The following is a 26,886-nucleotide window of genomic DNA, read 5'->3' as shown; positions in this document are numbered from 1 at the left end:
TGTCTGCCTGCCTGCCAGTGCCTCCCCTTCCAAAGCCTAATCTACTAGTCTTTCAACGTTACAAGCCTTATTCAGAAATTAGGGGGAGAGAATTTTTATTAGAGAAAAATAGACTATAGTATCCTTAACAATGCTAGTAAAGGATACTATAATTATGACATTTCACATTGGATTTATTAACTACAAAAAGGTTAGCTGTATTTTTATTTATATTCTGCTGCTGCTCCACACACACAAGCTTGTTAGCTAGCTAGCTAACTCTGGTCCAGCATTTAGCCAACTTTCTGAAGTTCAACTTCAAATACAATCATTGATCCTTCATAGAAGCCGGTCATCTGTGGGTATGATTATGCAGGCCTAATTCAGGTGTCATTAACAACAAGATGCCCAGCGCTTCCTCCTAGCTCTCTCCCCACACGTAAAATTTCAGACGCAAATCGCGCCCTGCACTTGTCTGTCCGATGCATTTAAATAGCTTGCCTGCTCCAAAGCAAGCTGCTTGATCCACTAAATGCCGGATTTAAAAATATATATTTCAGAGGTTTAAAAATGAACAGAAAGGAACAATATAAACAGTTGGGTTTTTGGGGTTCGATTTGAACCAGTTCAGAACTTTATTTTGCTTGGCAGAACACTGGAACGGTACATACATTTTTTAAAATTATTAACGAAATTATTGGAAAATTATTTTGATTCCAACCCCTGATTGTAACTGCATAGATTTCACATGTATGGTATCACCTCCCTCTGTTCAATCTATACCCCCCTAGGATAAACATTCAATTACACTGGGGTCTGCCCAGACATTTGTCTCTATTCTGCTCCCACTCCCCCATCCATCTCTCTCCCTACATCAGTTTCTCTAACAGGCTGATTTCTGACAATTAAATGTTCATGTACTGTAGGGTTCAAGGGTCTTGTGAACATTTATCTCCCTCTTCCTGTCCCTAGTACTCTCTCTCTCTCTCTCGCTCTTATTTATATATATATATATATATATATATATATATATATATATATATATATATATATATATATATATATATAGGCCTGCATAATCATACCCATATATGTGTGTGTGTGTGTGTGTGTGTGTGTGTGTGTGTGTGTGTGTGTGTGTGTGTGTGTGTGTGTGTGTGTGTGTGTGTGTGTGTGTGTGTGTGTGTGTGTGTGTGTGTGTATGTATGTATATATATATGTGTGTGTGTAGACAGTAGTTTTGAAAGTGGTGCTCGAGCCAAAACGGGTCCCCATTTTTGGTGTTCTACAGCATCCATTTGGTATGTCCTGCGCATTTTTACATTTCTTATTATGTGTTATGAATCCAATTTGTATATAATATACACCGTCTCTTTCCTGGATTACACTGCTCATTAAACCCCAGAGTGTGGAGCCTGATTGGTTTAGGGAATGGTTCCATGAATCTGATTGGGTTAGGAATGTTCTGTCTCATCAGGAAGGTCTCTAAAGGAGTTAGGGCTCTCCATGTGATACAACACCACTCTGACAGAGCAGACTGATGTGATTAGCAGTTAGTACGGTGTTCCACTTAGTATGGTGTTCTGCATTTATGTGACTGTACTGTTTTGTCGTAGAAGCAAAGTTTTAACCTCCATTTTCATTTGGATAGAAGAGATTCTAAATGTTCATTATACTGACGTAACTGTATATTCGGTTAATTCATTTAGTACGTTTTCAGTGGAAGACATCAAATTACGCATGTGCATGCGCACACACACACACACCACAGATGTCTCGCCGACATCCATTAGCAGAATCATCCAGTTCCATCAGGGAGTGTGTGTGTGTGTGTGTGTGTGTGTGTGTGTGTGTGTGTGTGTGTGTGTGTGTGTGTGTGTGTGTGTGTGTGTCGCATGGCGACTAAACATTTAGACAGGCCTGTTTGTGAGGGAGCCACCAAACAGTGTACAGATGGTGTCATAATTACACAGCACACTCCCCACTGCTCCCTGTGTGGGGCACTGGAGACACTACAGTAGAAACAGAAACAGAGAGGGAGATGGAGGGGGATCAAAGGAAAGAAGCAAGGGAAAGGGAGAGGAGGGGAAAGGGAGAGGAGGGGAAAGGGAGAGGAGGGGAAAGGGATGGAAATCGTCAGTGTTCCAACTCCTTTCTTTCCCTCTTTCTTTTTTCTTTCTTTCTCTCTCCTATCCTCTCATACATATTTCTCACCCTCTCCTATGTCTCAGGGTGTTTTCTAGTACCTAAGTGGGAGACTGAAGTGCTTCTGGTGAGAGACCGAAGTGCTTCTGCCAAGGATGTAAATGTTGCTAGGAGACAGCCTTTGCCATGACGACTGATTGGGTCAGAGGGTTCTCTCCAAATCTGCAGGGAAAGATGGGTACAGGGGAGCATAATGGAAGATGAGCCAGAAGGGGAGAGAGGAGAAGGGAAAGAATATTGATCTCTGCTTTGAAGTGTCCTCAGCGACCTCATGGTTTCTCCACTTCTCCTCTCCAACAGTGATAATGCATCACACCACACGGGCAGAGGACGAGAGCGGGGGAGGAAGGGATGGGGGAGGCAGGGCAGAGCACACATACAGTAGCTTAACACGTTCTAATTAATCTAACCTCTCATTTATTTCACAGACCAATACCTTTCTCACTCCCTCCATCAATGTCTTGACTAGCTCTCCCTTGTCCCTTCACCAGAGTTGTTTATGTATGCATATTCATTTCCTGGTCCAATTGCCTTCATTAGAATGCACAGAGAGGCCTGGGCGTTGCGACTGGCTGATTTGACTGTGCTCCAATCAGGAACATGGGACCCGAAGCAGGGAAGGGCATTGTGGGGATATGATTAGAAGGTGTCCAAGGGAAAGACAGCTTCTAGCCAGCGGAGCCGCGGCCCTGCTAGCTCTGGTAGTGTGTTGGAGTTGATTTCAAATCACTCCTGGACTTAATGGAATTTATAGTATGCATCGTTCACAATAGATGTTCTTCACGCCTCTCAGGAGAGATCATTTGATTGGGTATTAATTTGGAGCCAAACAGGGGTGTCAAACTCACTTGGCCCCTGGGGATGCATAATAGTCTTCTATCCAACTTTTTATTTATTTTGCTATGCACTCTGACTGTGTAGTTTTCATTTGGGGGATTCTTAGTGAGCTGGACACAGTCAAGAAACTGAATGAATGTAGGTCCATTATCATTACTACACTGTTTCCATTTGGTTTTAGTCATTTTAAAGTATATTGAGTTACATTTTTATACAGTGTATTCGGGAAGTAGTCAGACCCCTTCCACATTTTGGTCAACATTACAGCTTTGATCTAAAATGTATTAAATCTACATATTTCTCATCAATCTACACACAATACCCCATAATGACAAAGTTCAGAGAAAGGATTGTGTCGCGGTACAGATCTGGGGAAAGGTATCAAAACATTACTGCACCATTGACGGTCCCCAAGAACACTGTGGCATCCATCATTCTTAAATGGAAGAAGTTTGCAACCACCAAGACTCTTCCTAGAGCTGGCTGCCTGGCCAAACTGAGCAATCGGGAGAAAGGGCCTTGGTCAGGGGGGTGACCGACGGTCACTCTGACAGAGCTCTAGAGTGTCTCTGTGAAGATGGGAGAACCTTCCAGAAGGACAACCATCTCTGCAGCACTCCATCAATCAGGCCAGATGGAAGCCACTCCTCAGTAAAGGGCACATTGACAGCCCGCTTGGAGTTTACCTAAAGGACTCTCAGACCATGAGAAACAAGGTTCTCTGGTCTGATGAAACCAAGATTGAAGTCTTAGTTCTGATGCCAAGCGTCACGTCTGGAGGAAACCTGGCACCATCCCTACGGTGAAGCATGGCGGTGGCAGCATCATGCTGTGGGGATGTTTTTCAGCAGCAGGGACTGGGAGTCAGGATCAAGGGATAAATGATAAACTTAGCAAAGGACAGAGAGATCCTGAAAACCTGCAACAGAGCGCTCAAGACCTCAGACCGGGGTGAAGGTTCACCTTTCAACAGGACAACGACCTTAAGTACACAGCCAAGACAAAGCAGGAGAGGCTTTGGGACAAGTTTATGAGTGTCCTTGAGTGGCCCAGCCACAGCCCAAACTTGAACCCGATCGAACATCTCTAGAGAGACCTGAAAATAGCTGTGCAGCAACTCTCCCCATCCAACCTGACAGAGCTTGAGAGGATCTGCGGAGAAGAATGGGAGAAACTCCCCAAATACAGGTATGCCAAGCTTGTAGCTTCATACCTAAGAAGACTTGAGGCTGTAATCACTGCCAAAGGTGCTTCAACAAAGTACTGAGTAAAGGGTCTGAATACTTATGTAAATGTAATATTTCACTTTGGTATTTTTTATACATTTGAAAAAAATTAGAATAACTTGTTTTTGCTTTGTCATTATGTGGGGTATTGTATGTAGATTGATGAGAGGGGGGAAAACAATTTAATAATTTTAGAATAAGGCTGTAATGTAACAACATGTGTAAAAAGTCAATGGGTCTGAATACTTTCTGAATGCACTGTATGTATACATTTATTTAACTTTATGTATTTACCTCACGGGCTGTATTTTTGACACTCCTGCTCTTAAGCTTTACACTGTATAGAAATGTGATTGGGTTCCTCTTAGAGGGAGTTGAATTGCGTCATCCAATACCCCTCTCCAGTCTTGGGTGTAGTATGGGTAGTTCTAAACATAGAATCACATAAAGGAAAGTTCATTTAGGAGTGGACTTCCAGACAGCGTCATTTTCATTCTCCTCCTCTTCATCCTCCTCCTCCTCCTTTTCCTCTCTCCACGGTGTTAATATTGTGTCCTCTCCTCTGTGCTCTAGGCCAGCCAGCTGGGGGTGTACAAGGCTTTTGTTGACAACTACAAGACAGCGGTGGAGACAGCAGAGAAATGCAGCCAGGCCAACACCCAGTTCCAGAAGATCTCTGAGGTAGATGTTGGTCACACACGTAAACACACAAAGCACACTCACACCATGCACATCAGTTGTGAGGGCTGAAATGTGTACTAATATATGGTGTTGTGTATATATTTGTGTGTGTGTAGTTTTGGGGCCGTGTGTTTTCCCAGCCCGACAGTCTGCTGCATCAGCTCCATTCCTCTTCATTAGCTCCACGCAGCCTCAACCAGGCTCTGGGTGTGTGTCAGGGTGTGTGTGTGTGTGTCTCTGGGTGTGTGTGTGTCTCTGGGTGTGTGTGTGTGTGTCTCTGGGTGTGTGTGTGTGTGTGTCTCTGGGTGTGTGTGTGTGTGTCTCTGGGTGTGTGTGTGTGTCTCTGGGTGTGTGTGTGTGTCTCTGGGTGTGTGTGTGTGTGTCTCTGGGTGTGTGTGTGTGTGTCTCTGGGTGTGTGTGTGTGTCTCTGGGTGTGTGTGTGTGTGTGTGTGTGTCTCTGGGTGTGTGTGTGTGTGTGTCTGGGTGTGTGTGTGTGTGTCTCTGGGTGTGTGTGTGTGTGTGTGTCTCTGGGTGTGTGTGTGTGTGTCTCTGGGTGTGTGTGTGTCTCTGGGTGTGTGTGTGTGTCTGGGTGTGTGTGTGTGTGTGTCTCTGGGTGTGTGTGTGTGTGTGTGTGTCTCTGGGTGTGGGTGTGTGTGTGTCTGGGTGTGTGTGTGTGTGTGTCTCTGGGTGTGTGTGTGTGTGTGTGTCTCTGGGTGTGTGCGTGTGTGTGTGTCTGGGTGTGCGTGTGTGTGTGTCTGGGTGTGCGTGTGTGTGTGTCTGGGTGTGTGTGTGGGTGTGTGTCTCTGGGTGTGTGTGTCTCTGGGTGTGTGTGTCTCTGGGTGTGTGTGTCTCTGGGTGTGTGTGTGTGTGTGTGTCTCTGGGTGTGTGTGTGTGTGTCTCTGGGTGTGTGTGTGTGTGTCTCTGGGTGTGTGTGTGTGTCTCTGGGTGTGTGTGTGTGTGTGTGTGTGTGTGTCTGGGTGTGCGTGTGTGTGTGTCTGGGTGTGGGTGTGTGTGTGTGTGTGTGTCTCTGGGTGTGTGTGTGTGTCTCTGGGTGGGTGTGTGTGTCTCTGGGTGGGTGTGTGTGTCTCTGGGTGGGTGTGTCTCTGGGTGGGTGTGTGTGTCTCTGGGTGGGTGTGTCTGGGTGGGTGTGTGTGGGTGGGTGTGTCTGGGTGGGTGTGTGTCTGGGTGGTGTGTGTGTGTGTGTGTGTGTGTCTCTGGGGGTGTGTGTGTCTCTGGGTGGGTGTGTGTGTGTCTCTGGGTGGGTGTGTGTGTGTGTCTCTGGGTGTGTGTGTCTGGGTGTGTGTGTCTGGTGTGTGTGTGTGTGTGTCTGGGTGTGTGTGTGTGTGTGTGTCTGGGGTGTGTGTGTGTGTGTCTGGGTGTGTGTGTGTGTGTCTGGGTGTGTGTGTGTGTCTCTGGGTGTGTGTGTGTCTCTGGGTGTGTGTGTGTGTGTGTGTGTGTGTGTCTCTGGGTGTGTGTGTGTGTGTGTGTGTGTCTCTGGGTGTGTGTGTGTGTCTCTGGGTGGTGTGTGTGTGTGTCTCTGGGTGTGTGTGTGTGTGTCTCTGGGTGTGTGTGTGTGTCTCTGGGTGTGTGTGTGTGTCTCTGGGTGTGTGTGTGTGTGTGTCTCTGGGTGTGTGGGTGTGTGTGTCTGGGTGGGTGTGTGGGTGTGTCTCTGGGTGGGTGTGTGTGTGTGTCTCTGGGTGGTTGTGTGTCTCTGGGTGGGTGTGTGGGTGTGTGTGTCTCTGGGTGTGTGTGTGTGTGTGTGTGTCTCTGGGTGTGTGTGTGTGTGTGTGTGTCTCTGGGTGTGTGTGTGTGTGTGTCTCTGGGTGTGTGTGTGTGTGTCTCTGGGTGGTGTGTGTGTGTGTGTGTCTCTGGGTGGGTGTGTGTGTGTGTGTGTCTCTGGGTGGTGTGTGTGTGTCTGTGTGTGTGTGTGTCTCTGGGTGTGTGTGTGTGTGTGTGTGTGTGTGTGTGTGTGTCTCTGGGTGTGTGTGTGTGTGTGTCTGGGTGGGTGTGTGTGTGTGTCTCTGGGTGGGTGTGTGTGTGTCTGGGTGGGTGTCTCTGGGTGGGTGTCTGGGTGTGTGGCTCTGGGTGTGTGTCTCTGGGTGGGTGTCTGGGTGTGTGTGTGTGTCTCTGGGTGTGTGTGTGTGTGTCTCTGGGGGTGTGTGTGTGTGTCTCTGGGGGTGTGTGTGTGTGTCTCTGGGTGTGTGTGTGTGTGTGTCTCTGGGTGTGTGTGTGTGTCTCTGGGTGTGTGTGTGTGTGTGTGTCTCTGGGTGTGTGTGTGTGTGTGTGTGTCTCTGGGTGTGTGTGTGGGTGTGTGTCTGGGTGGTGTGTCTGTGTGTGTGTGTGTGTGTCTCTGGGTGTGTGTGTGTGTCTCTGGGTGTGTGGGTGTGTCTCTGGGTGTGTGTCTCTGAGTGTGTGTGTGTGTGTCTCTGGGTGAGTGTGTGTGTGTGTGTGTGTCTCTGGGTGTGTGTGTGTGTGTGTGTGTGTCTCTGGGTGAGTGTGTGTGTGTCTCTGGGTGGTGTGTGTGTGTGTGTGTGTGTGTGTGTGTGTGTGTGTGTGTGTGTGTGTGTGTGTGTCTCTGGGTGTGTGTGTGTGTGTGTGTGTGTCTGGGTGGGTGTGTGTGTGTGTGTGTCTGTGGGTGTGTGTGTGTGTGTCTCTGGGTGTGTGTGTGTGTGTCTCTGGGTGGGTGTGTGTGTGTGTCTCTGGGTGGGTGGTGTGTGTGGGTGTGTGTGTGTGTGTGTGTGTGTGTGTGTGTGTGTGTGTGTGTGTGTGTGTGTGTGTGTGTGTGTGTGTGTGTGTGTGTGTGTGTGTGTGTGTCTCTGGGTGGGTGTGTGTGTCTCTCTCTGGGTGGGTGTGTGTGTGTGTCTCTCTCTGGGTGTGTGTGTGTGTGTGTCTCTCTGGGTGGGTGTGTGTGTGTGTGTGTCTCTCTGGGTGGGTGTGTGTGTGTGTGTCTCTCTGGGTGGGTGGGTGTGTGTGTGTGTCTCTCTGGGTGGGTGTGTGTGTGTGTGTCTCTCTGGGTGGGTGGGTGTGTGTGTGTGTCTCTCTGGGTGGGTGGGTGTGTGTGTGTGTCTCTCTGGGTGGGTGTGTGTGTGTGTCTCTCTGGGTGGGTGGGTGTGTGTCTCTGGGTGGGTGGGTGTGTGTCTCTGGGTGGGTGGGTGTGTGTGTGTCTCTGGGTGGGTGTGTGTGTCTCTGGGTGGGTGTGTGGGTGTGTGTGTCTCTGGGTGGGTGTGTGTGTCTCTGGGTGGGTGTGTGTGTGTGTGTCTCTGGGTGGGTGTGTGTGTGTGTCTCTGGGTGCGTGTGTGTGCGTGTGTCTCTGGGTGCGTGTGTGTGCGTGTGTCTCTGGGTGCGTGTGTGTGTGTCTCTGGGTGTGTGTGTCTCTGGGTGTGTGCGTGTGTCTCTGGGCGTGTGTCTCTGGGCGTGTGTCTCTGGGTGTGTGTCTCTGGGTGTGTGTCTCTGGGCGTGTGTCTCTGGGTGTGTGTCTCTGGGTGTGTGTCTCTGGGTGCGTGTCTCTGGGTGCGTGTCTCTGGGTGCGTGCGTGTGTCTCTGGGTGTGTGTGTGTCTCTGGGTGTGTGCGTGTCTCTGGGTGTGTGTGTGTCTCTGGGTGTGTGCGTGTGTCTCTGGGTGTGTGCGTGTGTCTCTGTGTGTGCGTGTGTCTCTGGGTGTGTGCGTGTCTCTGGGTGTGTGCGTGTGTCTCTGGGTGTGTGCGTGTGTCTCTGGGTGTGTGCGTGTGTCTCTGGGTGTGTGCGTGTGTCTCTGGGTGTGTGCGTGTGTCTCTGGGTGTGTGCGTGTGTCTCTGGGTGTGTGCGTGTGTCTCTGGGTGTGTGCGTGTGTCTCTGGGTGTGTGCGCGTGTCTCTGGGTGCGTGTCTCTGGGTGCGTGGGTCTGGGTGCGTGGGTCTGGGTGCGTGGGTCTGGGTGCGTGGGTCTGGGTGCGTGGGTCTGGGTGCGTGGGTCTGGGTGCGTGGGTCTGGGTGTGTGTGCGTGGGTCTGGGTGTGTGTGTGTGGGTCTGGGTGTGTGTGTGTGGGTCTGGGTGTGTGTGTATGTGTCTGGGTGTGTCTGTCTGTCTGGTAGAGGTCGCCCGATTATGATTTTTCAATGCCGATACCGATTATTGGAGGACCAAAAAAGCCGATACCGATTAATCGGTCGATTTTTATTTTATTTGTAATAATGACAATTACAACAATACTGAATGAACACTTATTTTAACTTTTATAATACATCAATAAAATCAATTTAGCCTCAAATAAATAATTCAAGAACAAAGTGTTGGAGACGAAAGTAACATGTGCCAATATGCAATATGTGTGTGCCATGTAAAATATGTGCCATTTAATAAAGCTAACGTTTCAGTTCCTTGCTCAGAACATGAGAACATATGAAAGTTGGTGTTTCCTTTTAACATGAGACTTCAATATTCCAAGGTAAGAGGTTTTAGGTTGTAGTTATAGGAATTATAAGACTATTTCTCTCTATACCATTTGTATTTCATTAACCTTTGACTATTGGATGTTCTTATAGGCACTTTAGTATTGCCAGTGTAACAGTATAGCTTCCGTCCCTCTCCTCGTCCCTACCTGGGCTCGAACCAGGAACACATCGACAACAGCCACCCTCAAAGCAGCGTTACCCATCGCTCCACAAAATACTACAAATCTAAAAGCGAGTGACGTTTGAAACAGTATTAGCGCACACCCAGCTGACTAGGTAGCCATTTCACATTGGTTACACCAGCCATTAGGCTGATAGGCTTGAAGTCATAAACAGCGCTGTGCTTGCGAAGAGCTGCTGGCAAAACGCACGAAAGTGCTGTTTGAATGAATGATTACGGGCCTGCTGCTGCTCAGTCAGACTGCTCTATCAAATCAGACTTAATTATAACATAATAACAGACAGAAATACGAGCCTTTGCTCATTAATATGGTCGAATCCGGAAATTATCATTTCAAAAACAAAAGGTTTATTATTTCAGTGAAATACGGAACCGTTCTGTATTTTATCTAACGGGTGGCATCCATCAGTCTAAATATTCTTGTTACATCGCACAACCTTCAATGTTATGTCATAATTACGTAAACTTCTGGCAAATTAGTTCGCATTGAGCCAGGCAGCCCAAACTGTTGCATATACCCTGACTCAAATCAAAACAAATCAAATTTTATTTGTCACATACACATGGTTAGCAGATGTTAATGCGAGTGTAGCGAAATGCTTGTGCTTCTAGTTCCGACAATGCAGTGATAACCAACAAGTAATCTAACTAACAATTCCAAAAAAAACTACTGTCTTATACACAGTGTAAGGGGATAAGGAACATGTACATAAGGATATATGAATGAGTGATGGTACAGAGCAGCATACAGTAGATGGTATCGAGTACAGTATATACATATGAGATGAGTGTGTAGACAAAGTAAACAAAGTGGCATAGTTAAAGTGGCTAGTGATACATGTGTTACATAAGGATGCAGTCGATGTTGTAGAGTACAGTATATACATATGCATATGAGATGAATAATGTAGGGTAAGTAACATTATATAAGGTAGCATTGTTTAAAGTGGCTAGTGATATATTTACATAATTTCCATCAATTCCCATTATTAAAATGGCTGGAGTTGGGTCAGTGTCAATGACAGTGTGTTGGCAGCAGCCACTCAATGTTAGTGGTGGCTATTTAACAGTCTGATGGCCTTGAGATAGAAGCTGTTTTTCAGTCTCTCGGTCCCAGCTTTGATGCACCTGTACTGACCTCGCCTTCTGGATGATAGCGGGGTGAACAGGCAGTGGTTCGGGTGGTTGATGTCCTTGATGATCTTTATGGCCTTCCTGTAACAACGGGTGGTGTAGGTGTCCTGGAGGGCAGGTAGTTTGCCCCCGGTGATGCGTTGTGCAGTCCTCACTACCCTCTGGAGAGCCTTACGGTTGAGGGCGGAGCAGTTGCCGTACCAGGCGGTCATACAGCCCGCCAGGATGCTCTCGATTGTGCATCTGTAGAAGTTTGTGAGTGCTTTTGGTGACAAGCCAAATTTTTCAGCCTCCTGAGGTTGAATAGGCGCTGCTGCGCCTTCTTCACGACGCTGTCAGTGTGAGTGGACCAATTCAGTTTGTCTGTGATGTGTATGCCGAGGAACTTAAAACTAGCTACCCTCTCCACTACTGTTCCATCGATGTGGATAGGGGGTGTTCCCTCTGCTGTTTCCTGAAGTCCACAATCATCTCCTTAGTTTTGTTGACGTTGAGTGTGAGGTTATTTTCCTGACACCACACTCCAGGGCCCTCACCTCCTCCCTGTAGGCCGTCTCGTCGTTGTTGGTAATCAAGCCTACCACTGTTGTGTCGTCCGCAAACTTGATGATTGAGTTGGAGGCGTGCGTGGCCACGCAGTCGTGGGTGAACAGGGAGTACAGGAGAGGGCTCAGAACGCACCCTTGTGGGGCCCCGTGTTGAGGATCAGCGGGGAGGAGATGTTGTTGCCTACCCTCACCACCTGGGGGCGGCCCGTCAGGAAGTCCAGTACCCAGTTGCACAGGGCGGGGTCGAGACCCAGGGTCTCGAGCTTGATGACGAGCTTGGAGGGTACTATGGTGTTGAATGCCGAGCTGTAGTCGATGAACAGCATTCTCACATAGGTATTCCTCTTGTCCAGGTGGGTTAGGGCAGTGTGCAGTGTGGTTGAGATTGCATCGTCTGTGGACCTATTTGGGCGGTAAGCAAATTGGAGTGGGTCTAGGGTGTCAGGTAGGGTGGAGGTGATATGGTCCTTGACTAGTCTCTCAAAGCACTTCATGATGACGGAAGTGAGTGCTATGGGGCGGTAGTCGTTTAGCTCAGTTACCTTAGCTTTCTTGGGAACAGGAACAATGGTGGCCCTCTTGAAGCATGTGGGAACAGCAGACTGGTATAGGGATTGATTGAATATGTCCGTAAACACACCGGCCAGCTGGTCTGCGCATGCTCGGAGGGCGCGGCTGGGGATGCCGTCTGGGCCTGCAGCCTTGCGAGGGTTAACACGTTTAAATGTCTTACTCACCTCGGCTGCAGTGAAGGAGAGACTGCATGTTTCCGTTGCAGGCCGTGTCAGTGGCACTGTATTGTCCTCAAAGCGGGCAAAAAGTTATTTAGTCTGCCTGGGAGCAAGACATCCTGGTCCGTGACTGGGCTGGATTTCATCTTGTAGTCCGTGATTGACTGTAGACCCTGCCACATGCCTCTTGTGTCTGAGCCATTGAATTGAGATTCCACTTTGTCTCTGTACTGACGCTTAGCTTGTTTGATAGCCTTACGGAGGGAATAGCTGCACTGTTTGTATTCAGTCATGTTGCCAGACACCTTGCCCTGATTAAAAGCAGTGGTTCGCGCTTTCAGTTTCACGCGAATGCTGCCATCAATCCACGGTTTCTGGTTAGGGAATGTTTTTATCGTTGCTATGGGAACGACATCTTCGACGCACGTTCTAATGAACTCGCACACCGAATCAGCGTATTCGTCAATATTCCCATCTGACGCAATACGAAACATGTCCCAGTCCACGTGATGGAAGCAGTCTTGGAGTGTAGAGTCAGCTTGTTCTGACCAGCGTTGGACAGACCTCAGCGTGGGAGCCTCTTGTTTTAATTTCTGTCTGTAGGCAGGGATCAGCAAAATGGAGTCGTGGTCAGCTTTTCCGAAAGGGGGCGGGGCAGGGCCTTATATGCGTCGCGGAAGTTAGAGTAACAATGATCCAAGGTTTTACCACCCCTGGTTGCGCAATCGATATGCTGATAAAATTTAGGGAGTCTTGTTTTCAGATTGGCTTTGTTAAAATCCCCAGCTACAATGAATGCAGCCTCCGGATAAATGTTTTCCAGTTTGCAAAGAGTTAAATAAAGTTTGTTCAGAGCCATCGATGTGTCTGCTTGGGGGGGGTATATACGGCTGTGATTATAATCGAAGAGAATTCTCTTGGAAGATAATGCGGTCTACATTTGATTGTGAGGAATTCTAAATCAGGTGAACAGAAGGATTTGAGTTCCTGTATGTTTTCTTCATCACACCATGTCCCGTTAGTCATGAGGCATACGCCCCTCCACTCTTCTTACCAGAGAGATGTTTGTTTCTGTCGGCGCGATGCGTGGAGAAACCCGTTGGCTGCACCGCCCTGGATAGCGTTTTCCCAGTAAGCCATGTCTCCGTAAAGCAGAGAACGTTGCAGTCTCTGATGTCCCTCTGGAATGCCACCCTTGCTCGGATTTCATCAACCTTGTTGTCGAGAGACTGGACATTGGCAAGAAGAATACTGGGAAGTGGTGCGCGATGTGCCCTTTTCCGGAGTCTGACCAGAACACCGCCGCGTTTCCCTCTTTTTCGGAGTCGTTTCCTTGGGTCGCTGCATGCGATCCATTCCGTTGTCCTGTTTGTAAGGCAGAACACAGGATCCGCGTCGCGGAAAACATATTCTTGGTCGTACTGATGGTGAGTTGACGCTGATCTTATATTCAGTAGTTCTTCTCGACTGTATGTAATGAAACCTAAGATGACCTGGGGTACTAATGTAAGAAATAACACGTAAAAAAACAAAAAACTGCATAGTTTCCTAGGAACGCGAAGCGAGGCGGCCATCTCAGTCGGCGCCGGAAGTAGTGACTCTGCGTGTAATGAACGCAAGAGAAATGACACAATTTCACCTGGTTAATATTGCCTGCTAAACTGGATTAGTAGTTATAACTAGTGATTATGATTGATTGTTTTTTATAAGATAAGTTTAATGCTAGCTAGCAATTTACCTTGGCTTCTACTGCATTCACATAACAGGCAGGCTCCTTGTGGAGTGCAATGGTTAGTGTTGGACTAGTTAACTGTACGGTTGCAAGCTTGGATCCCCTGAGCTGACAAGGTGAAAATCTGTCGTTCTGCCCCTGAACAGGCAGTTAACCCACTGTTCCTAGGCCGTCATTGAAAATAAGAATGTGTTCTTAACTGACTTGCCTAGTTAAATAAAGGTTAGAAAAACAAAAAAAACGGAAATTGCTGCCCAAAAATACCGATTTCCGATTGTTATGAAAACTGGAAATCGGCCCTAATTAATCGGGCATTCCGATTAATCGGTCGACCTCTAGTCTCTGGGTGTGTGGGTGTGTCTCTGGGTGTGTGGGTTTTGTCTCTGGGTGTGTCTCTGGGTGGGTGGGTGTGTCTCTGGGTGTGTCTCTGGGTGGGTGGGTGTGTCTCTGGGTGGGTGGGTGTGTCTCTGGGTGGGTGGGTGTGTCTCTGGGTGGGTGGGTGTGTCTCTGGGTGGATGGGTGTGTCTCTGGGTGGGTGGGTGTGTCTCTGGGTGGGAATCTCTGTTCTCTGGGTGGGTGTCTCTGTTCTCTGTGTGTGGGTGTGTCTCGGTGTGTGTGTGTGTGGGTGTGTCTCGGTGTGTGTGTGTCTGGGTGTGTCTCGGTGTGTGTGTGTCTCGTGTGTGTGTGTCTCGGTGTGTGTGTGTGTCTCGGTGTGTGTGTGTCTCGGTGTGTGTGTGTCTCGGTGTGTGTGTGTGTGTCTCGGTGTGTGTGTGTGTGTGTCTCGGTGTGTGTGTGTGTGTCTCTGTGTGTGTGTGTGTGTCTCGGTGTGTGTGTGTGTGTCTCGGTGTGTGTGTGTGTGTCTCGGTGTGTGTGTGTGTGTCTCGGTGTGTGTGTGTGTGTCTCGGTGTGTGTGTGTGTGTCGGTGTGTGTGTGTGTGTGCGTCTCGGTGTGTGTGTGTGTGTCTCGTGTGTGTGTGTGCGTCCCGGTGTGTGTGTGTCTGTGTGTGTGTGTGTGTGTCTCGGTGTGTGTGTGTGTGTGTCTCGGTGTGTGTGTGTGTGTGTGTGTCTCGGTGTGTGTGTGTCTCGGTGTGTGTGTGTGTGTCTCTGTGTGTGTGTCTCGGTGTGTGTGTCCTCGTGTGTGTCTCGGTGTGTGTGTGTGTGTGTGTGTCTCGGTGTGTGTGTGGTGTGTGTGTCTCGGTGTGTGTGTGTCTCGTGTGTGTGTGTCTCGGTGTGTGTGTGTGTCTCGGTGTGTGTGTGTGTGTGTGTGTGTGTGTGTGTGTGTGTGTGTCTCGGTGTGTGTGTGTGTGTGTGTCTCGGTGTGTGTGTGTGTGTGTCTCGGTGTGTGTGTGTGTGTGTGTGTGTGTGTGTCTCGGTGTGTGTGTGTGTGTGTGTGTGTGTGTGTGTGTGTGTGTGTGTGTGTGTGTGTGTCTCGTGTGTGTGTGTGTGTGTCTCGTGTGTGTGTGTGTGTGTGTCTCGGTGTGTGTGTGTGTGTGTCTGTGTGTGTGTGTGTGTGTGTGTGTGTGTGTCGTCTCGGTGTGTGTGTGTGTGTGTGTGTGTCTGTGGTGTCTCGGTGTGTGTGTGTGTCTCGGTGTGTGTGTGTGTGTGTCTCGGTGTGTGTGTGTGTCTCGTGTGTGTGTGTGTGTCTGTGTGTGTGTCTCGGTGTGTGTGTGTGTGTGTCTCGGTCGTGTGTGTGTGTGTGTGTCTCGTGTCGGTGTGTGTGTGTGTGTGTGTGGTCGGTGTGTGTGTGTGTGTGTGTGTGTGTCGGTCGGTGTGTGTGTGTCCGGTGTGTGTGTGTCGGTGTGTGTGTGTGTCGGTGTGTGTGTGTCTCGGTGTGTGTGTGTGTGTCTCCCTCGTGTGTGTGTGTGTCGTGTGTGTGTGTGTCTCGGTGTGTGTGTGTGTGTGTCGGTGTGTGTGTGTGTGTCTCGGTGTGTGTGTGGTGTCTCGGTGTGTGTGTGTCTCGGTGTGTGTGTGTGTGTCCTCGTGTGTGTGTCTCGGTGTGTGTGTGTGTGTCGGTGTGTGTGTCTCGGTGTGTGTGTGTGTGTCTCGGTGTGTGTGTGTGTGTGTGTCTCGTGTGTGTGTGTCGTGTGTGTGTGTGTGTGTGTGTGTGTGTGTGTGTCGGTGTGTGTGTGTGTGTCTGGTGTGTGTCTCGGTGTGTGTGTGTCGGTGTGTGTGTGTGTGTCCGGTGTGTGTGTGTGTGTCTCGGTGTGTGTGTGTGTGTGTGTGTGTGTGTGTGTGTGTGTGTCTCGGTGTGTGTGTGTGTCTCGGTGTGTGTGTGTCTCGGTGTGTGTGTGTGTGGTGTGTGTGTGTGGTGTGTGTGTGTCTCGTGTGTGTGTGTGTGTGTCTCGTGTGTGTGTGTCTCGGTGTGTGTGTGTGTGTGTGTGTGTGTGTGTGTGTGTGTGTGTGTCGGTGTGTGTGTGTGTGTGTCTGTGTGTGTGTGTGTGTGTCTGTGTGTGTGTGTCGTGTGTGTGTGTCTCGGTGTGTGTGTGTCCCGTGTGTGTCCTCGGTGTGTGTGTGTGTGTCGGTGTGTCTCGTGTGTGTGTGTGTGTGTCTCGGTGTGTGTCTCGTGTGTGTGTCTCGGTGTGTGTGTGTGTGTCGGTGTGTGTGTGTGTGTGTGTGTCTGTGTGTCGGTGTGTGTGTGTGTGTGTGTGTGTGTGTGTGTGTGTGTGTGTGTGTCCCGGTGTGTGTGTGTCCCCGTGTGTGTGTGTGTGTGTGTGTGTCGGTGTGTGTGTGTCCTCGTGTGTGTCTCGTGTGTGTGTCGTGTGTGTGTGTGTGTGTCTCGTGTGTGTGTGTCGGTGTGTGTGTGTGTGTCTCGGTGTGTGTGTGTGTGTGTGTGTGTGTCGTGTCCGGTGTGTGTGTGTGTGTGTGTGTGTCTCGTGTGTGTGTGTGTGTCTCGGTGTGTGTGTGTGTGTGTGTCTCGGTGTGTGTGTGTCTCGTGTGTGTGTGTGGTGTGTGTGTCTCGGTGTGTGTGTGTGTGTCTCGGTGTGTGTGTGTGTGTGTCTCGGTGTGTGTGTGTGTGTGTGTGTCTGGTGTGTGTGTGTGTCGTCGTGTGTGTGTGTGTGTGTCCCTCGTGTGTGTGTGTGTGTGTCTCGGTGTGTGTGTGTGTGTGTCTCGGTGTGTGTGTGTGTGTGTCTCGGTGTGTGTGTGTGTGTCTCGTGTGTGTCCCGTGTGTGTGTGTGTGTGTCCTCGTGTGTGTGTGTGTGTCGGTGTGTGTGTGTGTGTGTGTGTGTGTGTGTGTGTGTCTGTGTGTGTCCCTGTGTGTGTGTGTGGTGTGTGTCTCGTGTGTGTGTGTGGTGTGTGTGTGTGTCTCGGTGTGTGTGTGTCGTGTGTCTGTGTGTGTGTGTGTGTGTCTCGTGTCGGTGTGTGTGTGTGTCGGTCGGTGTGTGTGTGTGTCTCGGTCGGTGTGGTGTGTGTGTGTGTCTCGGTCGGTGTGTGTCTGTGTGTGTGTGTCTCGGTGTGTGTCTCGGTGTGTGTGTCTCGGTGTGTGTGTGTCCGGTCGGTGTGTCTGGTGTGTGTGTCTCTGTGTGTCTCGGTGTGTGTGTGTGTCCTCGTGTGTGTGTCTCGGTGTGTGTGTGTGTGTCTCGTGTGTGTGTGTGTGTCTCGGTGTGTGTCTGGTGTGTGTGTGTGTCTCGGTGTGTGTGTGTCTCTGTCGTGTGTGTCCCGGTGTGTGTGTCTCGGTGTGTGTGTGTCCGGTGTGTGTGGTGTGTGTGTGTGTCGGTGTGTGTGTGTCTCGGTGTGTGTGTGTGTCTCGGTGTGTGTGTGTGTCTCGGTGTGTCTGTGTGTGTGTGTGTGTGTGTGTCTCGGTGTGTGTGTGTCTCGGTGTGTGTGTCGGTGTGGTGGTGTGTGTGTCCCGGTGTGTGTCCGGTGTGTGTGTCTCGGTGTGTGTGTGTCTCGTGTGTGTGTGTCCGGTGTGTGTGTGTGTCCCGGTGTGTGTGTGTCTCGGTGTGTGTGTGTGTCTCGGTGTGTGTGTGTGTCGGTGTGTGTGTGTGTGTGTGTGTGTCTCGGTGTGTGTGTGTCCCGGTGTGTGTGTGTCCGGTGTGTGTGTGTCCCGGTGTGTGTGTGTCTCGGTGTGTGTGTGTGTGTCGGTGTGTGTGTGTCGGTGTGTCTCGTGTGTGTGTGTGTGTGTCGGTGTGTGTGTGTGTGTCTCGGTGTGTGTGTCTCGTGTGTGTGTGTGTCCCGTGTGTGTCTCGTGTGTGTGTGTCCCCGTGTGTGTCGGTCGGTGTGTGTGTGTGTGTCTCGGTGTGTGTGTCTCGTGTGTGTGTGTGTGTGTGTCGTGTGTGTGTGTGTCTCGGTGTGTGTGTGTCTCGTGTGTGTGTGTCCCGGTGTGTGTGTGTCGGTGTGTGTGTGTGTCTCGTGTGTGTGTCTCGGTGTGTGTGTCTGTGTGTGTGTGTGTCTCGGTGTGTGTGTGTGTGGTGTGTGTGTCTCGGTGTGTGTGTCGGTGTGTGTGTGTCTCGGTGTGTGTGTGTCTCGGTGTGTGTGTCTCGGTGTGTGTGTGTGTGTCTCGGTGTGTGTGTGTGTCTCGGTGTGTGTGTGTGTCTCGGTGTGTGTGTGTGTGTGTGTGTGTCTCGTGTGTGTGTGTCTCGGTGTGTGTGTGTGTCTCGGTGTGTGTGTGTCTCGGTGTGTGTGTGTCTCGGTGTGTGTGTGTCTCGTCTCGTGTGTGTGTGTGTGTCTCGGGTGTGTGTGTGTCTCGGTGTGTGTGTGTCGGTGTGTGTGTGTCTCGGTGTGTGTGTGTCCCGGTGTGTGTGTGTCGGTGTGTGTGTGTGTGTCGGTGTGTGTGTCTCGGTGTGTGTGTGTCTCGGTGTGTGTGTCTCGGTGTGTGTGTGTCTCGGTGTGTGTGTGTCTCGGTGTGTGTGTGTGTCTCGGTGTGTGTGTCTCGGTGTGTGTCTCGTGTGTGTGTGTCTCGTGTGTGTGTGTGTCGTGTGTGTGTGTCTCGTGTGTGTGTGTCTCGGTGTGTGTGTGTGTGTGTGTGTGTGTGTGTGTGTGTGTGTGTGTGTGTGTGTGTGTCGGTGTGTGTGTGTCGGTGTGTGTGTGTGTGTGTCTCGGTGTGTGTGTGTGTCTCGGTGTGTGTGTGTGTGTGTGTGTGTGTCTCGGTGTGTGTGTGTGTGTGTGTGTGTGTGTGTGTGTGTGTGTGTGTGTGTGTGTGTGTGTGTGTGTGTCCGGTGTGTGTGTGTGTGTGTGTGTGTGTGTGTGTGTCGGTGTGTGTGTGTGTGTCTCGGTGTGTGTGTGTGTGTGTGTGTGTGTGTGTGTCTCGGTGTGTGTGTGTGTGTGTGTCTCGGTGTGTGTGTGTGTGTGTGTCTCGGTGTGTGTGTGTGTCTCGGGTGTGTGTGTGTGTGTCTCGGTGTGTGTGTGTGTGTGTGTCGGTGTGTGTGTGTCTCGGTGTGTGTGTGTGGTGTGTGTGTGTGTGTGTGTGTGTCTCGGTGTGTGTGTGTGTGTCTGTGTGTGTGTGTGTGTCGGTGTGTGTGTGTGTGTGTCGGTGTGTGTGTGTGTGTGTGTGTGTGTGTGTGTGTGTGTGTCTCGGTGTGTGTGTGTGTGTGTGTGTGTCTCGTGTGTGTGTGTCTCGTGTGTGTGTGTGTGTGTGTCGGTGTGTGTGTGTGTGTCCCGTGTGTGTGTGTGTCTCGGTGTGTGTGTGTCTCGTGTGTGTGTGTGTCTCGTGTGTGTGTGTGTGTGTCGGTGGTGTGTGTGTGTCTCGTGTGTGTGTGTGTGTGTCTCGGTGTGTGTGTGTCTCGTGTGTGTGTGTCTCGGTGTGTGTGTGTGTGTGTGTGTCTCGGTGTGTGTGTGTGTGTGTGTCTCGGTGTGTGTGTGTGTGTGTGTGTGTCGGTGTCTCGTGTGTGTGTGTGTGTGTCTCGGTGTGTGTGTGTGTGTGTCTCGGTGTGTGTGTGTCGTGTGTGTGTCTCGGTGTGTGTGTCGGTGTGTGTGTGTGTCTCGGTGTGTGTGTGTGTGTGTCGGTGTGTGTGTGTCTGTGTGTGTGTCTCGGTGTGTGTGTCGGTCGTGTGTGTGTGTGTGTGTCTCGTCTCGGTGTGTGTGTGTGTGTGTGTCTCGTGTGTGTGTCGGTGTGTGTGTCTCGTGTCGGTGTGTGTGTGTGTGTGTGTGTGTGTCGTCTCGGTGTGTGTGTGTGTGTGTGGGTGTGTGTGTGTGGTGTGTGTGTCGGTGGTGTGTGTGTGTCGTGTGTGTGTGTGTCGGTGTGTCTCGGTCGGTGTGTGTCTCGGTGTGTGTGTGTGTGTGTGTGTGTGTGTGTGTGTGTGTCGGTGTGTGTGTGTGTCGGGTGTGTGTGTGTCTCGGTGTGTGTGTGTCTCGGTGTGTGTGTCTGGTGTGTGTGTGTCTCGGTGTGTGTGTGTGTCGGTGTGTGTGTGTGTGTGTGTGTCGGTGTGTCTCGGTGTGTGTGTGTGTCTCGGTGTGTGTGTCGTGTGTGTGTGTGTGTGTCGGTGTGTGTGTGTCTGTCGGTGTGTGTGTGTGTCTCGGTGTGTGTCTCGTGTGTGTGTGTGTGTGGTGTGTGTGTGTGTGTCCGGTGTGTGTGTGTCGTGTCGGTGTGTGTCTCGGTGTGTGTGTGTGTCTGTGTGTGTGTGTCGGTGTGTGTGTGTGTGTGTGTGTGTGTGTGTCTCGGTGTGTGTGTCTCGGTGTGTGTGTGTGTGTGTGTGTGTGTGTGTGTCGGTGTGTGTGTGTCCTGTGTGTGTCTCGTGTGTGTGTCTGTGTGTGTGTGTGTCGGTGTGTGTGTGTGTGTCTCGGTGGTGTGTGTGTGTGTGTGTGTCGGTGTGTGTGTGTGTGTCTCGTGTCCTCGGTGTGTGTGTGTCTCGGTGTGTGTGTGTGTGTGTCTCGGTCGGTGTGTGTGTGTGTCGTCGTGTCGGTGTGTGTGTGTGTGTGTGTGTGTGTGTGTGTGTGTGTCTCGGTGTGTGTGTGTGTGTGTCGGTGTGTGTGTGTCTCGTGTGTGTGTGTCTGTGTGTGTCGGTGTGTGTGTGTGTCTCGTGTGTGTGTGTGTGTGTGTGTGTGTGTGTGTGTGTGTGTGTGTGTGTGTGTCGGTGTGTGTGTGTCGGTGTGTGTGTCTGTGTGTGTCTCGGTGTCGTGTGTGTGTGTGTGTCGTGTGTGTGTGTCTCGGTGTGTGTCTCGGTGTGTGTGTCTCGGTGTGTGTGTGTGTGTGTGTGGTGTGTGTGTGTCGTCTCGGTGTGTGTGTGTGTCGGTGTGTGTCTGTGTGTGTGTGTGTGTGTGTGTGTGTGTCCCTGTGTGTGTGTGTGTCTCGGTGTGTGTGTGTGTGTGTGTCTGTGTGTGTGTGTGTGTGTGTGTCGTGTGTGTGTGTGTGTGTCTCGGTGTGTGTGTGTGTCTCGGTGTGTGTGTGTCGTGTGTCGTGTGTGTGTGTGTGTGTGTCTCGTGTGTGTGTGTCCCGGTGTGTGTGTGTGTCTCGTGTGTGTGTGTGTCCCTCGGTGTGTGTGTGTGTGTGTGTGTCGGTGTGTGTGTGTGTGTGTGTGTGTGTGTGTGTCTCGGTGTGTGTGTGTGTCTCGGTGTGTGTGTGGTGTGTGTGTGTCTCGGTGTGTGTGTGTGTGTGTGTGTGTCTCGGTGTGTGTGTGTGTGTCTCGTGTGTGTGTCTCTGTGTGTGTGTGTGTCGTGTGTGTGTGTGTCTCGGTGTGTGTGTGTGTGTCTCGTGTGTCGTGTGTGTGTGTGTCTCGGTGTGTGTGTGTCTCGGTGTGTGTGTGTCCCGGTGTGTGTGTGTGTGTCTCGTGTGTGTGTGTCCCGTGTGTGTGTGTGTGTCGGTGTGTGTGTGTGTCTCGTGTGTGTGTGTGGTGTGTCTCGTGTGTGTGTGTGTGTGTGTGTGTGTGTGTGTGTGTGTGTGTCTCGGTGTGTGTCGGTGTGTGTGTGTGTGTGTGTCTCGTGTGTGTGTGTGTGTCTCGTGTGTGTGTGTCGGTGTGTGTGTGTGTGTGTCGGTGTGTGTGTGTGTGTGGTGTGTGTGTGTCTGTGTGTGTGTGTGTGGTGTGTGTGTCTCGTGTGTGTGTGTGTGTGTGTGTCGGTGTGTGTGTGTGTGTCGGTGTGTGTGTGTGTGTCTCGTGTGTGTGTGTGTGTGTCGGTGTGTGTCTGTGTGTGTGTGTGTGTGTGTGTGTGTGTGTGTGTGTGTGTGTGTGTGTCGGTGTGTGTGTGTGTGTGTCTGGTGTGTGTGTGTGTGTGTGTGTGTGTCTCGGTGTGTGTGTGTGTGTGTGTGTCTGTGTGTGTGTGTGTCTCGGTGTGTGTGTCTCGTGTGTGTGTGTGTGTGTGTGTGTGTGTCTCGTGTGTGTGTGTGTGTGTGTGTGTGTGTGTCGGTGTGTGTGTGTGTGTGTGTGTGTCTCGGTGTGTGTGTGTGTGTCGGTGTGTGTGTGTGTGTCTGTGTGTGTGTGGTGTGTGTGTGTGTGTGTGTGTCGGTGTGTGTGTGTGTGTGTCTCGGTGTGTGTGTGTGTGTGTGTGTGTGTGTGTCTGTGTGTGTCGTGTGTGTGTGTGTGTGTGTGTGTGTGTGTGTGTGTGTGTGTGTGTCTCGGTGTGTGTGTGTGTGTGTCTGTGTGTGTGTGTGTGTGTGTGTGTGTGTGTGTGTGTGTGTGTGTGTGTGTGTGTGTGTGTGTGTGTGTGTGTGTCTCGTGTGTGTGTGTGGTGTGTGTGTCCCGTGTGTGTGTCTGTGTGTGTGTGTGTGTGTGTGTGTGTGTGTGTGTCGGTGTGTGTGTGTCTCGGTGTGTGTGTGTCGGTGTGTGTGTGGTGTGTGTGTGTGTGTGTGTGTGTGTGTGTGTGTGTCGGTGTGTGTGTGTGTGTGTGTGTGTGTGTGTGTGTGTGTGTGTGTGTCTGTGTGTGTGTGTGTGTGTGTGTCGGTGTGTGTGTGTCTCGTGTGTGTGTGTGTGTGTCGGTGTGTGTGTGTGTGTGTGTGTGTCTCGGTGTGTGTGTGTGTGTGTCGGTGTGTGTGTGTGTGTGTCTCGGTGTGTGTGTGTGTCTCGGTGGTGTGTGTGTGTCGGTGTGTGTCGTGTGTGTGTGTGTGTCTCGGTGTGTGTGTGTGTGTGTGTCTCGGTGTGTGTGTGTGTGTGTGTGTGTCTCGGTGTGTGTGTGTGTGTGTGTGTCTCGTGTGTGTGTGTGTGTGTGTGGTGTGTGTGTGTGTGTGTGTGTGTGTGTGTGTCTCGGTGTGTGTGTGTGTGTGTGTGTGTGTGTGTGTGTGTGTGTCGGTGTGTGTGTGTGTGTGTTTCGGTGTGTGTGTGTGTGTGTCGTGTGTGTGTGTGTGTGTGTGTGTGTGTGTGTGTGTGTGTGTGTGTGTGTGTGTGTGTGTGTGTTCGGTGTGTGTGTGTCGGTGTGTGTGTGTGTGTGTGTGTGTGTGTGTGTCGGTGTGTGTGTGTGTGTGTGTGTGTGTGTGTGTGTGTCTCGTGTGTGTGTGTGTGTGTGTGTCTCGGTGTGTGTGTGTGTGTGTGTCGGTGTGTGTGTGTGTGTGTCTCGGTGTGTGTGTGTGTGTGTCTGGTGTGTGTGTGTGTCTCGTGTGTGTGTGTGTGTCTCGGTGTGTGTGTGTGTCTCGGTGTGTGTGTGTGTGTGTGTGTGTGTGTGTGTGTCTCGGTGTGTGTGTGTCTCGGTGTGTGTGTGTGTGTGTCTCGGTGTGTGTGTGTGTGTCTCGGTGTGTGTGTGTGTGTGTCGGTGGTGTGTGTGTGTGTGTGTGTGTGTGTGTGTGTGTGTGTGTGTGTGTGTGTGTCTGTGTGTGTGTGTGTGTGTGTCTGTGTGTGTGTGTGTGTCTCGGTGTGTGTGTGTGTGTCTCGGTGTGTGTGTGTCTCGGTGTGTGTGTGTCTCGGTGTGTGTGTGTGTGTGTGTGTCGGTGTGTGTGTGTCTCGGTGTGTGTGTGTCGGTGTGTGTGTCTCGGTGTGTGTGTCTCTCGGTGTGTGTGTGTGTGTTTCGGTGTGTGTGTGTGTGTTTCGGTGTGTGTGTGTGTGTTTCGGTGTGTGTGTGTGTGTGTTTCGGTGTGTGTGTGTGTTTCGGTGTGTTTCTGGTTGGTTGGGTGGGTGGGTTTGTGTGTCTCTGGTTGGGTGGGTGTGTTTCTGGGTGGGTCCTGCTTCTATACCACAGGAGGTTGGTGGCACCTTTATTGGGGAGTACGGGTCTGTGGTAATGACTGGGGCAGAATGAGTGAAACGGTATCAAACACAGAGGGGTTAAAGGCGGAAGACGCTATCAGTTGAAGCATTCAGTTGTACAACTGACTAGTTATCCCTCTTTCCCTTTCCATGGTTTACAGGTGTTTGATGCCATTCCTTGTTCCTTTCCGGCCATTATTATGAGCCATTCTCCCCTCAACAGCCTCCTGTGTTCTATACCGCTAAATTCCTATACCACTAAAATATTCTACCACTAAACCTGTAATACACCAGCAATCACAATTCATTCATTTTCTTCCAGAACCTGAAAGTAAAGGGTCCTAAGGACTCGAAGGACTGTAACACAAATGTCACTATGGAAGGTAAGAGATGAGTTCTAATCTAGATGTGTGTCAGAAGGCTGCTATGGCTCTTTCAGACTCTGTAGCCTTGTCTCTTCTGCTTGTGTATGCAGCGGCAGGCTTAGGGAGGCCAGGCTCCCTCCTGTGCATGCTTGCTTCTCTCTCTCTCTGCTTCTCTCTCTCCCCTCTCCTCTCTCGCTCTCTCTCTCTGCCTTTCCCACTCTCTCTCCCCTCTCCTCTCTCTCGCTCTCTCTCTCTTTGCCTTTCCCACTCCTCTCTCTCCCCTCTCCTCTCTCTCGCTCTCGCTCTCGCTCTCTCTTTGCCTTTCCCACTCTCTCTCCCCTCTCCTCTCGCTCTCTCTCTCTGCCTTTCCCACTCTCTCTCCCCTCTCCTCTCTCTCTCTCGCTCTCTCTCTCTTTGCCTTTCCCACTCTCTCTCCCCTCTCCTCTCGCTCTCTCTCTCTGCCTTTCCCACTCTCTCTCCCCTCTCCTCTCTCTCTCTCGCTCTCTCTCTCTTTGCCTTTCCCACTCCTCTCTCTCCCCTCTCCTCTCGCTCTCTCTCTTTGCCTTTCCCACTCCTCTCTCTCCCCTCCCCTCTCCTCTCTCTCGCTCTCGCTTTCGCTCTCTCTTTGCCTTTCCCACTCTCTCTCCCCTCTCCTCTCGCTCTCTCTCTCTGCCTTTCCCACTCTCTCTCCCCTCTCCTCTCTCTCTCTCGCTCTCTCTCTTTGCCTTTCCCACTCCTCTCTCCCCTCTCCTCTCTCTCTCTCGCTCTCTCTCGCTCTCTCTCTCTCTCTCTCTCTCTGACTATGGGTGTTGGAGATGGACAGAGAGGGGAGGCAGAGAGAACAGAGAAGGAAGTGTGAGATGGAGATTCTACTGGTACTCAGACTGTGTTGTAACTGCACATACGGTAATGTGTGTGTGAGAGGGTGTGTGACAGTATATTTGAAGTAACTTGTGTGTATAGAAAAGCCTTTCTAATCTGTCTTTAATACTGTACTGAGTATTTTGTACGTGTGGGGTGTTTTCTGATTCTTAACAATTGCACCTGCCTGTATGTCTATATGACTATATATGTAAGGTTCTTTCTTGGCTGGTACTGTGAATAGGTTAGTGTGGATGTTGCATGGTAAAGTTCCTGGTGTGTGACAGTGTCTTAAATGTAGCCGGGTGTTATTAGTTAATGAGTTGTTTTGTAATTCTGGGTAAAGACAGTCGCTACTCTCGTTTCTTGCCAGGTTCTCTCTATCCTCTCATTTTTGCTCAGCGGGAGAGGGAGACAGTCTTTGTGCTTTTCCGTTTCTGGCAGTAGACGTGTGTGTGTGTGTGTGTGTGTGTGTGTGTGTGTGTGTGTGTGTGTGTGTGTGTGTGTGTGTGTGTGTGTGTGTGTGTGTGTGTGTGTGTGTGTGTGTGTGTGTGTGTGTGTGTGTGTGTGTGTGTGTGTGTGTGTGTGTGTGTGTGTACATATCTGTGTGATGGTTTTACATGTCTGTGGTTGTGCTCACACCTTTCTTTTTGTGCATGTTAGGTGGTTAGTGTGTTAGGTGGTTAGTGTGTTAGGTGGTTAGTGTGTTAGGTGGTTAGTGTGTTAGTGTGTTAGGTGGTTAGTGTGTTAGGTGGTTAGTGTGTTAGGTGGTTAGTGGTTAGTTAGGTGGTTAGTGTGTTAGGTGGTTAGTGTGTTAGTGTGTTAGGTGGTTAGTGTGTTAGGTGGTTAGTGTGTTAGGTGGTTAGTGTGTTAGGTGGTTAGTGTGTTAGGTGGTTAGTGTGTTAGGTGGTTAGTGTGTTAGGTGGTTAGTGTGTTAGGTGGTTAGTGTGTTAGGTGGTTAGTGTGTTAGGTGGTTAGTGTGTTAGGTGGTTAGTGTGTTAGGTGGTTAGTGTGTTAGGTGGTTAGTGTGTGTTTTTGGTTGTGTTTGCCTGTTCAGAAGTCTGCCTGTTTTTACATATATTTGTCCCCAACGTTATGTGTGTGTGTGAGTTTAGTGTTGGAAGTTGCGGTGGGATTATCCTCCCTGGCTGGGTCTCCTGTCAGTCTGTCATATCAGCAGACAGACAGCACTCACCTTTTAAGGTGAAAGGTTTGAGAACATCAGAGGGAAAAGAAAAGGGATGCACCGCAAGAGGGGTGAACGAGAGGGGTGAACGAGAGGGGTGAACGAGAGGGGTGAACGAGAGGGGTGAACGAGAGGGGTGGGGAAGACTGAGTGTAAGAGGAAAGAGAGGGGTGAACGAGAGGGGTGGGGAAGACTGAGTGTAAGAGGAAAGAGAGGGGTGAACGAGAGGGGTGGGGAAGACTGAGTGTAAGAGGAAAGAGAGGGGTGAACGAGAGGGGTAGGGAAGACTGAGTGTAAGAGGAAAGAGAGGGGTGAACGAGAGGGGTGAACGAGAGGGGTGAGCGGTGAGAGGGGTAGGGAAGACTGAGTGTAAGAGGAAAGAGAGGGGTGAACGAGAGGGGTAGGGAAGACTGAGTGTAAGAGGAAAGAGAGGGGTGAACGAGAGGGGTAGGGAAGACTGAGTGTAAGAGGAAAGAGAGGGGTGAAGACGAGAGGGGTGGGGAAGACTGAGTGTAAGAGGAAAGAGAGGGGTGAACGAGAGGGGTGGGGAAGACTGAGTGTAAGAGGAAAGAGAGGGGTGAACGAGAGGGGTGGGGAAGACTGAGTGTAAGAGGAAAGAGAGGGGTGAACGAGAGGGGTGGGGAAGACTGAGTGTAAGAGGAAAGAGAGGGGTGAACGAGAGGGGTAGGGAAGACTGAGTGTAAGAGGAAAGAGAGGGGTGAACGAGAGGGGTGAACGAGAGGGGTGAAGA

At 50.6% G+C, this 26,886-nt stretch overlaps 1 protein-coding gene across 7 annotated transcripts in view; it reads left to right on the top strand.

Moving 5' to 3' along the window:
- Positions 1 to 26,886, top strand: part of LOC123998616 (active breakpoint cluster region-related protein-like) — a 263,562-nt gene that overhangs the window by 116,663 nt on the left and 120,013 nt on the right. For all 7 annotated transcript variants that reach the window (XM_046303641.1, XM_046303639.1, XM_046303644.1 and 4 more), the window contains 2 exons: positions 4,821 to 4,928; positions 24,046 to 24,106. In XM_046303641.1, coding sequence (XP_046159597.1) covers positions 4,821 to 4,928; positions 24,046 to 24,106 — 169 coding nt within the window. The remainder of the gene's footprint in view (positions 1 to 4,820; positions 4,929 to 24,045; positions 24,107 to 26,886) is intronic.

This window comes from Oncorhynchus gorbuscha, linkage group LG16, assembly GCF_021184085.1.
Source record: "Oncorhynchus gorbuscha isolate QuinsamMale2020 ecotype Even-year linkage group LG16, OgorEven_v1.0, whole genome shotgun sequence".
NCBI classification, from domain to species: domain Eukaryota; kingdom Metazoa; phylum Chordata; class Actinopteri; order Salmoniformes; family Salmonidae; genus Oncorhynchus; species Oncorhynchus gorbuscha.
The sequence above is the reverse complement of the archived record's forward strand: the minus strand, read 5'-3'. Positions and strand labels throughout refer to the sequence as shown.